This window comes from Lemur catta, chromosome 4 (genome assembly GCF_020740605.2).
Source record: "Lemur catta isolate mLemCat1 chromosome 4, mLemCat1.pri, whole genome shotgun sequence".
NCBI classification, from domain to species: Eukaryota; Metazoa; Chordata; class Mammalia; order Primates; family Lemuridae; genus Lemur; species Lemur catta.
Window position 1 is genome coordinate 95,670,723 of NC_059131.1, and position 14,632 is coordinate 95,685,354.

Below are 14,632 nucleotides of genomic sequence, written 5' to 3' on the forward strand. Positions count from 1 at the left end.
ATTTAAGCACCTGGTCCACGTTCACACAGCTAGCGTTAAAGCCTGACAATTCTTGGGTGTAATTTGCCGTATCATATCAACTTGTGCGCAGCTCTGTTTCTGCAGAGATTGAGAGGTGGAAGAATGATCCTTTACGTAGTAAAATACACAAGTCTCTGGGTTTCCTTTGTGCATCTGAGGCTCTGTGGCTCTGGAAGAAAGAGCTTCAGTTCTCTCCTTTTAATCGTAGACAAGGCAGGAACAATGGAATGAAAAGCTACCTCTCCGCCCGGGCCTTTTTCCGTCGGCGGAACACAGGTGCTGGGGCCTTCAAGCGCGGAGGGGACCAGAGAGGAACGGACACACGGCTCGGCAGTTGCCTGGTAACCCCCGCTGGAGGAGTCCCAGCATAGTAAGGTCCCGGAGAAGTGTCACTGGCCCTACGACGGACCTGGTAGCCCGTTCTTTCCGCGCCGGCGGCCTGTCCTCGCGGCTCGGCGGGCTAGGGCAGGGGAAATGTTGCAGGAGGAGTCGGATCTCTCTCTCATTATTGCCCAGATAGTCCAAAAGCTCAAGGGCTCCAGTTTGTACGCTCAGCTGGAACGGCAGGCCTGGGTAAGTGAGGCCGGGTGGGAAGCGATGGAGACGGGCGGTGCCGCGGCGAGGTCTCGTCTCCTCCACCCTCCGAACCCGCGGCAGAGCTGCCTCTGATGTCTCCGGCTCCACTCTGGTTCGCAAAAAAACTAGAGACTCTGGTGCAAGCAGGGCTTGCTCAGCCCCAGGCGTAGGAAATAGATTTTTTTAAAGAAGGGTGGGGCGCATCACACCTTTCTTCAGGCCAGAGAAACGCTGAGTTTACTCATTCATTTATCTATTCTTGTGGTCATAGATACAAGAATCTGATTTTTTAAGCAGCTGGACTTACTGAAGGTAGCTTGGACCACGCCTTCCCTCACTTTTTCCATCTTGTGGGTGAGTGGACTTGGTCCCCAGGTATCTTTCTGCTTTGGCGTCAATGTATCATTTTCTTGTATTTTACCCTCCGTGCAATGATTACTTCTCTATCCACCTACCAGCATTTATTGGGTATTTTGTAATGTGCTAGATACTGGGGATGCACAGATTGATCAAGAGACCTTTGGCTTTTTTTGTGAATGTCATATAAATGGAATCATAAGTATGTAAACTTCTGTGCCTCCTTTCTGTCATTTAACATAATGCTTTTGAGATTCATCCATGTTGTTGGCATTTCAATAGTTCTATTCCTTTTTTATTGCTGAGTAATATTTCATTGTTTGAATGTATTATGATTTGTTTATCTTTGTTTGAAGGACACCTGGATTGTTTTCTGGTTTTAGAGATTATGAGTAAAGCTGATGTATACCTTCTGGTATAGGTTTTTTGCTTGGATATTTGTTTTCTTATTTTTTTTGACAAATACCTAGGATTGGAATTGCTGAGTTATATGGTAAGTATAATGTTTAATTCTATAAGAAACTGCTAGACTTTTCCAAAGTGGCTGTACCATTTTATATTCTCACCAGCGATTATGAGACTTCCAGTTCTGCATCTTTGATAGCACTTGATGTTTCCAGTTTTTAATTTATTTTAATTAATTAATTACACACCTTTAGTAGGAGCATAATGTTATCTCATTGTAGCTTTAATTGAATTTTCCTAATGACTAATGATATTAAGCATTTTCTCATCTTTGGTGAAGTAGTCTGTTCAAATCTTTCTCCCATTTAAAAAATGTGTTGTTTGTATTTTTATTGTTGAGTTGTAAGGATTCTTTATATATGATACAAGTCTTTATCAGATATGAATCTTGCAAATATTTTCTCCCAGTCTGTGGCTTATCTTTTCATTTTCTTAACTGGGTCTTTCAAAAAGCAAAAATGTTTAATTATGATGATATAAGTTTTTATTATGATTTGTGCTTTTTGTGTCCTACTTAAAAATCTTTGCCTAACTCAAAGTCTCAAAAAAAAGTTTCTCCTATTTTTTTCTAGAAGTTTTGTAGTTTTAGCTTCTACATTTAGGTCTGTGATCCATTTTGAGCTAATTTTTGTATATAGTGCAAGGTAAGCTTTATTTATTTTTATTTATTTATTTTTGCTTATAGATGTCCAGTATTTCCAGTACTGATTTTTCAAAAAAACCTATCGTTTCTCCACTAATTTTCTTGGCACCTTTGTTGAAAATCAGTTGCACACACACGCATACACACAACTATTTCTGGCTTTCTATTTTGTTCTATTGATCTATTTGTCTGTCATGCAATACCACCCTGTCTTGCTCTTTGTAACTTTATAATAAGCCTTGAGAACAAGTAGTTAGTCCTCTAACTCTGTTTCTCTTTTTCAAAATTGTTTTGGCTATTATAGATTGATTTGTGAATTACTACAAAACTTGTTGGGATTTGGATTGGGATTACGTTGAATCTATAGATCAATTTGGGGGAAATTGACATTTTAACAATATTGAGTTTTCTGGCCCATGATCATAGTTTATCTCTTCATTTATTTGTACCTTTTTAATTAACTCTTGCCAGTGTTTTATAGTTTCAGTATGTAAATCTTGCATACTTTTTGTTAAGATTTCCTCTCAGTATTTAATATTTTTTGATGCTGTTATAGTGATTTTTTTTCTCACTTCAATTTCCAATTGTTTATTGTTGGTATACACAAATACAATGGATATTGCTATATTTACTGTGTATTCTGAGACCTTGCTAAACTTATGTATTATAGGACCTTTTTGTAGATTGCTTAGGATTTTTAAGGTACATGTGTCATAGAGAAATAAAGACATTTTTACTTTGTTTTCAATCTGTATGCTTTTTATCTCCTTTTGCTGACTTGTTGTACTGGATAATGCCTCCAGTGCAATATTGTATTGCTTTTTATGAGGTTCAGGAAGCTCTCTTCTGTCCCTGGTTTACTGAGAGTTTTATCATGAATGGATGTTGAATTTTTTTTTTTTTTTTTGAGACAGTGTCTTGCTTTGTTGCCCAGGCTAGAGTGAGTGCCGTGGTGTCAGCCTAGCTCACAGCAACCTCAAACTCCTGGGCTCAAGTGATCCTTCTGCCTCAGCCTCCCAAGTAGCTGGGACTATAGGCATGTGCCACCATGCTCGGCTAATTTTTTCTATATATTTTTAGTTGTCCAGCTAATTTTTTTCTATTTTTAGTAGAGAAACGGGGTCTTGCTCTTGCTCAGGCTGGTCTTGAACTCCTGAGCTCAAACGATCCACCCACCTCGGCCTCCCAGAGTGCTAGGATTATAGGCGTGAGCCACCATGCCCGGCCTGGATGTTGAATTTTGTTAAATACTTTTCTTGACTCTGTAGATATGTTCATGTGATTTTTTTTTCTGTTCATGTTGATGTGGTGAATAACTCTGATTGGCTTTGAATGTTGCATCAATTTTGCATTCCTGAAAAAAATTCCACTTGGTTATGATGCATTAAATCTGTTGATTCAGTTTGCTAATATTTTGCTGAAGATTGGCATCTGTATTCATGAAAGATATTGGTTTGTAGTTTCTTTTCTTGTAACATTTTCTCTTGGGTTTTGATATCAAGTAATGCTGATCTTATAAAATGAGTTGGAAAGCATTCCCTCCTCTACTATTTTCTGGAAGAATTTGCAAAGAATTTATATTATTTTCTCCTTAAACACTTTCTAGAATTCCTAGCAAAGTCATTAGGGCCTAGAGTTTTCTTTGTGGGGACATTTTAAATAAAAAATTTCAATTTATAAAATATTTGTAGGGCTATTCAGGTTATCTGTTTCTTCTTCTGTAAGGTTTGGTAGTTTTTATGTTTCCATAATTTGCTGCACTTAATCTACATTATCAAATTTATTGGCATAAAGTTATTTATATTAATCCTTTATTTTCCTTTTAGTGTCTGTTGGATTTGTAGGGCTAGCTCCTCTTTCATTCTTTATATTCTAATGTGTGTTTTATCTTTTTTTGCTTAATCTGGCTACAGAGTTATCAATTTTATTAATATTTTCAAAGAACTAGCTCTCTATTCTCTTCTAATGTTATAATGCTATAAATTTCACTCTATATACTGCTTTATCTGGGTTTCATGAATTATGATACATTGTATTATCATTTTCACTCAATTCAAAAATTTGTAAAAATTCTGTGACTTTAACCTATGGGTTGTTTAGAAATGCATTCTTTGCTGATGGCTTTCTTTGATTGCTTTCTAGTTTAATTCTATTATGGTCAAGAACATAGGAGGGCATATAGTGGCTCACCTGTAATCCTAGAACTTTGGGAGGCTGAGTTGGGATAATTGTTTGAGGCCAGGAGTTTGAGACAACCCTGGGCAACATAGTGAGACCTCATCTCTAAAAAAAAAAAAAAAAAAAAAAAATTGAAAAATATTAGCTGGAGCATGGTGACACACACCTGTAGTCCTAGCTACTTGGGAGGCTGAGGCAGGAGGATCACTTGAGCCTATGATTTGAGGATTGCAGAGAGCTGTGATATGCCACTGCACTCTAGCCCGGGCAACAGAAGGAGACCTTGTCTCAAAAAAAAAAAAAAAAAAAAAAGACATAGTATGTATGATTTTAGTTCTTTTAAATTTGTTGATGTTTCTTTTATGACCCACAATAAGTTCTACCTTGTTGAATGTTCCCTGTGCACTTGAAAAGTATGCTTATTCTGCTGTTTCTGTTCTATAAATGTCAATTAGGTCAAGTAAATTGATAATTTTGTTCGAGTATTCTATATCTTTACTGAGTATGGGGACTTCAGTCAATAAGTCAAGGGTCAAGTATGGGTTTTGTTGTTGTTGTCATTGTCTTCAGTGTACACAGAGGGAGATCTCTCTCTGCTTGTCCCTCCTGCAGCAGTAGTCTGTTTGTTAGTCAGTCCTAGGCTCATTGTAGGACTCTATTCTTCTGTCTCAGTCCATGTGCCTTGTCCTTGGGAGTGGATTTTTCTCACCTTTGGATGTTCCTTCCCCTTCTCCATTTGGCAACTCAGCTCTGCCTGGTGTCTGTAGCAAGTATTGGGTGAAAGAGACATACTTGCCCTTTCCCCAGTGCCAGTTTATCTCTGCTTTGTATTGGTCTAGGATCTTGGCCCAGAAGAGTTTTCTTACCTTCCTGTGAGGCAGAGGGCTTTTGCATCTATTCCACCCCCAGAAGCAACAAATTATTGCTTTGTCTTCAGAATGGGAGGGTTTCCGAACCTTCCTTCAGTGGTTAAGGCCATTGCCTGACATGAGAGGAGAGTTTGGCCAAAGTACCCAGTTTTAAACTTGCCCTGTAGTGGCAGCCTTCTGGCACACCTATGCCACAAAAGGGTGCTCTCTGCAGCTTCCCTCTCTGCTCCCAGTCTTTTGTGTGGGTACCTGGTGTAGACCCATGGAAAAGAGCATGCAAATGAGTGTGAATTCTCCTTGTGTTTTGGGTTCCAGCTATTCCAAACTAACATACTAGTCCATACATAGTCCATAATAGTTAACATTGTAGTTGATTTCTTCTTATCCCTTGTATGATATCCTCCATTTTCTCCTGTGCTCTGCCATAGATAAATAGTTTAGAATCTGACTTTGAAGACTGTTTTTTCTCATTGTTAGGCTAGGAATCTCATTCTCTTGTAGTGGCTTTCTATGGTAGACTTAGCAAAACTCTAATAAGTGTTTAAGGATTGCTACTATGCCGTGAGAAAGACTGGTATGTAATTTTCCTTCCTTTTTAATTTTTTTACTGTTATTTGCATTTATTTTGTGTTGCATCTATTCCTATGCCATAAGGTTTTTGTTTCTTCAGTTTCTTCTGGGACATCTTTTTCTTCTGTGCAACCTCCTCTTCTGGTTTTGGAACGATTTGTTCCTTTTCAGTGAGGATCATCTCGGTGTAGCAGGGGGAGCTCATGTATGGGTTAATCCGACCATGAGCTATGTAAGTTCGGTGCCGGATCTTGGGTGCTTTGTTCACCTGGATTTGCTCAATGACCAGAGAATCTACATCTAAACCCTTAAGTTCAGCATTGCTCTCTGCATTTTTAAGCAGTGCAGCAAAAATTCAGCACTCTTTTAGGGCCACCGACCTTGTGTCCCGCCGCACTGTTTTGCCTGGGCACAACTACCAACTCCACTGTGGTAATGTCGGAATGGTACACATTGTTTCTTTAAAGAGACATCTTTTAGATACTTGGTGGCTTTTCGTATATGCATACCCTTGATGGCCTGAGCAGTTTCACGAATGTTCTTAAAGTGAACATGAAGATTTGAACCTCTTGACTTGTATGATTTTGTGGGGTTTTCTAGGTCAGGTGAATAGCGAACCGTTTTCACAGATCACTTCAGGCTGCTTAGGGGAAGAGCTAATTTTCCTTTTTTGTAGTGTCTTTATCAAGTTTTATATCAAAGTTATGTTGGCCTAATAAAATGAGTACAGAAGTATTGCCTCCTTTTGGAAATTTTGTATTTGCTGCAAGAGTGTTATGAGATTTGTTATTTTTTAAATGTTTAGAAGAATTCTCTAATGAATCCTGTGTCTGGAGTTTTCGATTTGGGGAGATTTTTAAAGTTAATAAACTTCATACAGTTTTAGATTTACAGAAAAATTGAACAAGAAAGTACAGTTTCCATATATCCCTCTCCTCTTGCACAGTTTCCTCTATTATTAACATCTTGCATTAGTGTGGTACATTTGTTGCAGTTGAACTAATATTGATATATTATTATTAACTAAAGTCCATAGTTTACATTAGGGTTTATACTTTGTGTTGTAGTTCTGTGGGTTTTGCTATGTTGCCCAGGCTGGCCCAGGGATCTTCCTGCCTCAGCCTTCTGAGTACCTGCGATTGTAGGTGTGTGACACTGTACTTGGCAACTATGGATTTTGACAAATAAACAATGTATTTGTCAGTGTCATACAGAATAGTTTCACTGCCCTAAAAATCTCCTGTACCTTACCTGTTCATTCCTCCCTTCCCTCTCCCCCACCCCAAGACCCTGGCAATCACTTTTTACTGTATCTATAGTTACACAGTATGTAGTCTTTTCACTGGCATCTTTCATGTAGCAATATACATTTAATGTTCCTCTCTCTCTTTTTGTGGCTTGATAGCTAATGTTTTTTTTTTAACCAAATAATATCTTATTGTATGCATTTACCACAGTTTGTTTATACATTTACCTGTTGAAAGACATCTTGGTTGCTTCCAAGTCTGTGTTTCCTGAAGGCAGGAAGAGTCTATGTCTCTCTAGTTTTGCTGCATCCCACACCTAGCAAAATGACTGGCACGAGACAGGTGCTCAATGTGTATTTAGTAAGTGGAGTAAATCCCCATTCCTTTTAATGTTCATTCTAACGATAGGTATTGAGTGCCTGCTATGGGCCAGATCATTCACTAGGTGATATAACATTACTAAAAGCATCCTTGCCCTGAAGGAATTCAAATTCTGGTGTGAGGCTCTGCTCTTCTTGAAAATGTTTCTCCTTTAAATATTTTTTATTCAAATTTGGGATCTAATAAATTAATGGTGGTTTCCCAATTTATAGAAAATCTTAAAAGTTCCAGAAAATAAGCAGTGATGACAAAATGCTTTGTTTTCAAAAGCTTTTTGTGTTTCAGAATTGCAAGTAAGAGATTCAGGACCTGTGTGTAATATAACCTCATTTTGTGATTACTGCTCTGAAGAAATATTTTTGTTCCCGTTTTGAACTCTACTTATATTAATTAAATGTGATCATCAACAAATATTTCTTGAGACTTTACTATATGTCAAGCATAGTTCTAGGCCCAAGGAATACAACAGTGAATAAAATAAAGTTGTACCCTCATGGAAAGATGATAGTATTACAAATAAATATATACTAGTCCACAATCCTTTGTCCAAAATCTGGGGGCGAGATATGTTTGGGAATTCACATATTTTTAAATTTTAAAAAGGTAATTCATGTATATTCTATATGTTATTTAATATCCCTATCAGGGTCTGGCAGGACCTTGTAATTATATACATTAATATTTCTGCCCCAAAATGTGTGAATTTTCATACTAAGTGTGATAAATAAGGCCTATAAATAGTCTCATGTCAATTCAGGTCAGATTGGGTTTTTGCCACCAAATGATTTCAAGTCAGGACAGATTTTGCCACCAATTCAGTCATGAAAAACTTGGTTTGCAAAGCTTTTCAGGTTTCAGGGTTTCAAATAAAGGATTATGGATCTGTACATATAACATCAGGAGGTTAATCCTTGATGTAATAGAAAGTTGGGCAAGGGAATGGAAAGAAAGGTGAAGCAGTGGTAAAGAGATGATTACATGAGAAACTAAAAAATGTGCTTGGCTGGTTCTAAGAACCAGATAAATAAAAGAAGATCTACATTTTATATTGAGAGATCTATAATATAGATTCATACTTTAAAAGAATATAATTACAGATCTTTTAAAATAATATAATCTTGGACTTGAAAAATATATGGGTACCAGCTTTGCCTTAGTTTATATCTATTAGCATTGACATTTAGTGGAAATCAAATAACTTCTAAAAGGCAACTTAACAATCAGTTTTGATAATATACTTTTGAACAACTGGTTGTTTATTTGTTATATGCTTTTAAAAATTCAATTAGGAGGGCATTTTCCTGCCCCCAGCATGTTCTGCATTGCCGCCATTTTATCTGTTTGGGTATACTCAGAAAGTGCTGGAGCAGTGTTGGCCCAACTTAATGAGAAAAATAAAACCGCATAGCATATTTCAAAGCCAATTATGTGATTTTTAAGATATTTTTTCCTCAGCTCTAGCTCTTTTCTTAGCATATATAGACATAGTATTTTAATGTATCCCTTTATATATTGAAGTTCAATTATTTGACAATGTGATAACATAGAATTTGTGTTCTCTGGCAAGGGGTTATTTTTTTTGTTTTCTGAGTTTTCCTGAGTTACTTTGTGAAGTTAACCTCTATCTTAAAATCGAATTTGCTCACTCATCTTCTAGATACTGGAGTGATAGCCTAATTCCAAATTTGATGTCTAACACAAAATCAGCATTGTTATTTTGTGTTTTCGTGCATTATTTGTATTTAAAATGGATGTTGTGTAAATCCCCAAATGTTACTTCTATTCCATTAAATGTTTAATAGGTCTTGTTACTAAGATTGTCATTATAAATAATAGAATTGTGAGAGGAAGGAACCTGAAAGAAGATAGGCTTTGGGGAGAGAAGGAATAATGCAACTAATAATAGGTTGTTGTCATAAGTCTAGAACACCAGAGCATCTCAGTACTAGTGACCCTGTACTAAAAAACTTATAAAATTATATCTCAAGTATATAGAACATATATAAAACATATATTGGTATTGAAAGGCCTGTGCCATGATTAGAGCATAATATCTTTTCTCTCTTTTTTTGCTATCTCTTTAAGGTAGGATTTGGCATATGCTAGGAGACCTCCAGATTGGACTACTGCAGTTGATATATAAATTATTGATTCAGGAACTCTGATTGCATTTGGTGTGAACGAGGGAGTGGTGTCATCCTTACCCATATTTATTTTGGCTATTGTGTCTTTTACTCCTGAAAAATAAAACAGTGAAGAAATGAATGATGATGTAAAGGATTTCAAAATAAGGGAGTTCTTATCTCCATAGCATATATGTACTTAAAGTATAAGATAAATACTAACATGTGGGTTTGCTTTGTGTAAGTATATCTCTTCATGTTTTATTTCAGCACTGAGTTGTTTGAGAAGGTCATGTAGAGTTCTTGAATTAGCTAAGACCAAATTGAAATGAGAGAGAGTAATTTGATTACTACCTGTGAACTGAAGACAGGCATAAAGTATATCATGAAAGGAGTCTAAGAAGTAAAGATGAGGATGGAAGGGGGACAAGAGAGCTAGTGCTGGCAGAGAAGTGGGTCAACTTGGACATGTCAGCCAAAGAAAACTATGAGGGATCCATCCTCAGGTGAGAGAAACTGGAGCGGGGCTGGAATTATACAGCACAGATGGAGTGTAAGCCATGGTCAGCTCTTGCAGAGCCAGAACATTCAATTTAAAACTAAAACTTATTCCTGGCTACAATGTGTGTCCACTGGGGCTACTAGAATTACTGAAACAAGTCTGGTGTACAGTTTTGGAAAGAACCAAAACAATTAGGAAACAATGGAGATACCTAATTCAACATGTTTTAATTGAAACTCTCATATGTGGTGATGATGGACTCTTGAGAGAAATTAGACAAAGTCCCAGATAATTGAGCTAATGATAAGGATATTTGGGGATTGATGTGGGAAAGAAAGAGCATTATACCCATTTTTAATAGCACTTCTCTCTTAGCTTTTTGTTCATATCCTTTAGTATGTTCCTCGGAGGAGAGAGGATTATGTCTTGTTTTTCTTTTTATACCCAGAACTGGCACATAGGAAGTGTTGGATTAATTATTGGAAAAAGACTGCAAATGAATAATGTATAAATATACTGAGAAGGAATGGCTGGGGATTGGCAAAGTCCTGTATGGCACTCAAGGTGGGAAGATGGCAGTGAATCCCCAATCTAGGCCCAGTGAGAAGGCTAAGTAGAAGGTTGCTGTTGTAGGGCATTTCTAGAGAAATAAGATTATATAGGTTGGGTGGAATTAGATTTTTAGAGGGTTGTAAATGCTTGGGTGAGGTTGCCTTGATTCTATAGGTAGTGAAGAGGTCATTGAGGTATTATGAGGAGAGTGAAAGCATAGAGCTGGTTTTTAGGAACATTAATCTGACATAGGTGAGCAGGATAGACAGAAATAAGAGAGAGAGTGCTTTAGCTTCATCTTCCACTTTTTTTTCCTTCTTACTTTTTTTTTTTTTTTTTTTTGAGACAGGGTCCTGCTTTGTCTCCCAGGGTAGAATGCAGTGGCATCATTGTAGCTAACTGCAACCTCAAACTTCTGGGCTCCAGTGATCCTTCTTTTGCCTCAGTTTCCCAAGTACCTGGGACTGTAGATGAGCGCCACCGTTCCCAGCTAATTTTTCTATTTTTTGTAAAGACAGAGTCTCACTCTTGCTCAGGCTGGTCTCAAACTCCTGGGCTCAAGTGATCAGCCCATCTCAGTCTCCCAAAATGCTGGGATTATAGGTGTGAGCCACCGTGCCCAACCCTTCTTACATTCTATTGGATCTTTGCTATTCCATAAACTGACAGTGCACAAAACTATTTTCATACCTCTGTTCAATATGTTTACTCAGCCTAGATTGTTTTGCTCCCCTTTTTCAGTTTCTTCAATTAGAATTAATTGCTCCTTTTTCTATGCAAGATACTTCTTTTGTAATGTATTTTCTTCTTATAGTGGCTTTTTTTGGTTTGTTTTAAATTGGCTATCTTCCTGGGAATAAATGTGGTCTTGAGGAGAAAATCTTCAGGGAAGACACAATAGATATCTTCGAATATTTGAAGGTCTCTCACAGAAAAGGGATAAAGCTTATTTTCTGTGACCTCAGAGTGGGGTGGGAGGGCACTGGTGGTGGCAGATGTTAAGGAGAATTAATTTTAGCTCATAATAAGGAAGAAATTTTAACAGAATAGTTCAAAAATGGAATTGGCTAAAGTAAGGATGTAGATAGTTTCTAAGCTAGAAAGCTAATTTAGAGTTAGTTTCAAAGTTAGAGTTTGTAAACTAGAAAATCACTTGCAAAGGGGAGGCAGGCATTAAATAGTTGACACAGAAGAACTTTGTAGTCCCCCTGACCCTCTTCCCTGCCAATCTTTTACAAATATTTAGTCCACTGCCATCTGGGCACATCTTATATTTCATAACACAACAACTTTAATTTATATTAGACTTCACAACCTAAAAATAACTGAATTTTTTTTATTTGAGCCTCACAATAACTTAGTTTCAGGTATTATTTTCCCTATTAAATAAAGATGAAAACTGCAGTGCAGAGAGATTAAGTGACTTGACCAAGCTAGTAAATAAGGCTGAGAAGATTCCAGATATTTTGATGCTAAATCCTATTCTCATTTAGTCCCAAGTGGTTTTCAAACTGCTCTGTTATATCCAAGGATTCTGAACAGTTCTATTCATTTAAAATATTTAATTTAATTTTATTACATTAAGAAACAACACTCTTTCAAATGCATTAAATATCAAGTGCTTAGTCCATAATCCACGACTGTACTCCAAATTAACTTTTTCTGAGTGATTCCAGAAAAAGAGCTGTTTCATTTGTTTCTCTTCATGTGTTGTGACTCTACACTGGTCTATTAAAATATGTTGGTTTGGGCATGTTTGCCCATGGAATTAATACATTTTACAAGTGATGTTACTACTGCAGTGGGTATGTTGTGCTTGGTGTTGGCCAGCAAAGCACAAGTGCATCTGTTGAACACAGGTCCCTGTCATGGTATACTACTGAGATGTGTGACAAGTGAGCTAGTAATATGTCATGTGGTAGTAGTACCATATTATGCATAGTTTTAGCAGTTATAAGTATCTGAAGCTCTTTTATTTTTGTATTTATGATAAGTAATTTTAGGATTTACCTCAAAATAAAATTTCCAACCACTTCTTTTTCCATTTCCTATATCAGTTTAATTTGGGAGTGTGCTGAGATTGCCAGGAAGGGAATTAAAAATGCAAGCCCTTATGTTTGTGATCAGGATTTTTCTCTATATCGAGCAACCAAAACAAAATACAGAAATAAGTTGGATATTGAGGCTATATCAGAATAGTGCTGTACCTTTTTATTATTAGTCATAACATTAGAAAATGAGAAAAGGCTATTGTTCTCATTGTATAGTAATATCACTTTCAATGTGTTTTTATATGGTAGGATTCCTAGTAGGGTTTAGATTTTATTTGCAGAAAGGGTTATGCTGCTAAATCGGGTTCGAGAACCACGGTACCTTTCCATGTTGTCCTCTTGTCACTGTCCTGCTTTTGATTCTCAAATTTCTGAAGATTTTTTAATAATTAGCTTAGGTGGTTAGTAAATTTGGTTTTCCTTCAGTATAAAAAGTATATGTAGGAGGCCTAGCAACTTTGAAATATTGAAAATGTTTAGAAAGAATAACCAGTTTTTTCTTTTAAAATTCTTTATTTTGTGCTATCTCTGGATCATTTCTAAATACAGACTAGTATAAGAAAGCTTATTTCCTTTTGCCCTGGAGCTTTTGAATAATGAGCAGGGGATTTGCAGCTTTTAAAATCTTTCCTAGGAATAACAGACTAGAAACCAGTCTCTTCAGTTAAAAATAATTTTATCAAGTTCTGTGTTTGTTTTGGGAGGAAATTTGGTTTAAAAGGATGGAATGTGGTTTGGTCAACATAATTTTGTCAAGAAGCAGTTAACGCCAGGGTAAATACTTGGGATACAAAAATGAAGACCTAGTCCCTGCCCTTGAATTTATAGTCTAGTTAAAGAAATTAAATAGCTAAGCTGGAAATTACATTATAATTTGATAAGTGCTGTAACAGAGGAACATAATGTTCTATCCTTGCTGGGGGAAGTAGGGAAAGGTGATATTAGAGGGATGTCTTGGAATTTAGTAGGTGTTTGCCAGGGTGGTGAGGGAACAAAAGCCTGGAGCCCTTAAAGGACTTGACTTGGCGAATCAGCAAATATAGTTCACTATGACTAGAGAGTAGGGTTTGTGTGGGGAGGAGGTGTGAGAAAAAAGAGGATGTTGTTAACTTGGTGGAGCAGCAGCAGATGAATTTGTAGAGGTAAGTTGGGTCTACAATGTGAAGGGCCAAGTATGCCCTGTTGAAAAATTTAGACTTCTTGTGTATGCTGTGAAGAGCCACAGCCAGGAAAGACTAATGTTTTAGAAAGAAAACACTGGAGGATAGATTGGAAAAGGGCGAAATTGGTTCATTCATTCAATAAACATTCATTGAGCACCTACTATGTGAAACTGTGCTGGGCACTTGGGATACAACAGTGAAAAAGACAAAGATGTCTGCTGTAGTGGAACATAGCTCTTCCAGTATAATGAGATAATATACCAACAAGCATAGTAAATAAATTAATTATATAGTATATGAGGAGGCAATAAATGCTAAGAAAGGAGAAAAATAGATTCAAGGGGTTTGAGAATGCCAGGTGGAGAGTGGTTGGAATTTAAGTAAAGTGACAAGATGTCTAGTTCAGAAGCTATTGCTGTAATCCAGTGAGAAGTGATGAGGACCTTGACTAAATGTGGGACTTTAAAATGGAGAGAAAGGATAGATTGAGGTACATATTTTTTCTTTTCTTTTTTGGATCTTTTTATTGTTCTATAAATACATATGTATATATTTATATTATAGATATAAATCTATAATGTATTGTTATAAGGTGAAATGGACTCTGTAACAACCAGTCTTCACTCTGTGAAGAAGTGAAACTTTGCCAGCCACACCAGAAACCTCTCCATTTGCTCCATCCTGATGCCAATCCCAAACCCCTCCCTCCCTGACAGCTTATGGTGCTTATGGTAATCACTTTTCTGCCTTTCTTGATAGTTTCATTAACCAAATGTGTATCTGTAGACAATATACCTTAGTCTTGCCAATTAATTTTTTTTATATTTCTTTTTTCAATCTATAGATTTTCTCTCCTTCCTTTTTTCCCCCCCTTTACAATTTATCATCTGAAGAACTGGGCCACTTGGCCTTAGAATTTCCCATAGCTTGGACC

General features: G+C 36.8%; 1 protein-coding gene and 1 pseudogene across 2 annotated transcripts in view; one reads left to right on the forward strand and one right to left on the reverse strand.

The window, feature by feature from the left end:
- The first annotated feature begins 221 nt into the window (after nt 1–221).
- The window catches only part of TBC1D19 (TBC1 domain family member 19), a 118,974-nt gene continuing 104,563 nt past the window's right edge, over nt 222–14,632 (forward strand). The window contains exons 1-2 of one of the 2 annotated variants that reach the window (XM_045550484.1): nt 520–594; nt 869–951. Coding sequence is in view for 1 of the 2 variants with exons in the window: in XM_045550483.1 (XP_045406439.1) it covers nt 496–594 (99 nt within the window). In the remaining variant the exon portion in view is untranslated. Of the gene's footprint in view, nt 595–868; nt 952–14,632 lie in introns of both variants that reach the window. The other variant, XM_045550483.1, reaches the window with a different exon arrangement.
- LOC123636652 lies at nt 5,720–6,201 on the reverse strand (annotated as a pseudogene).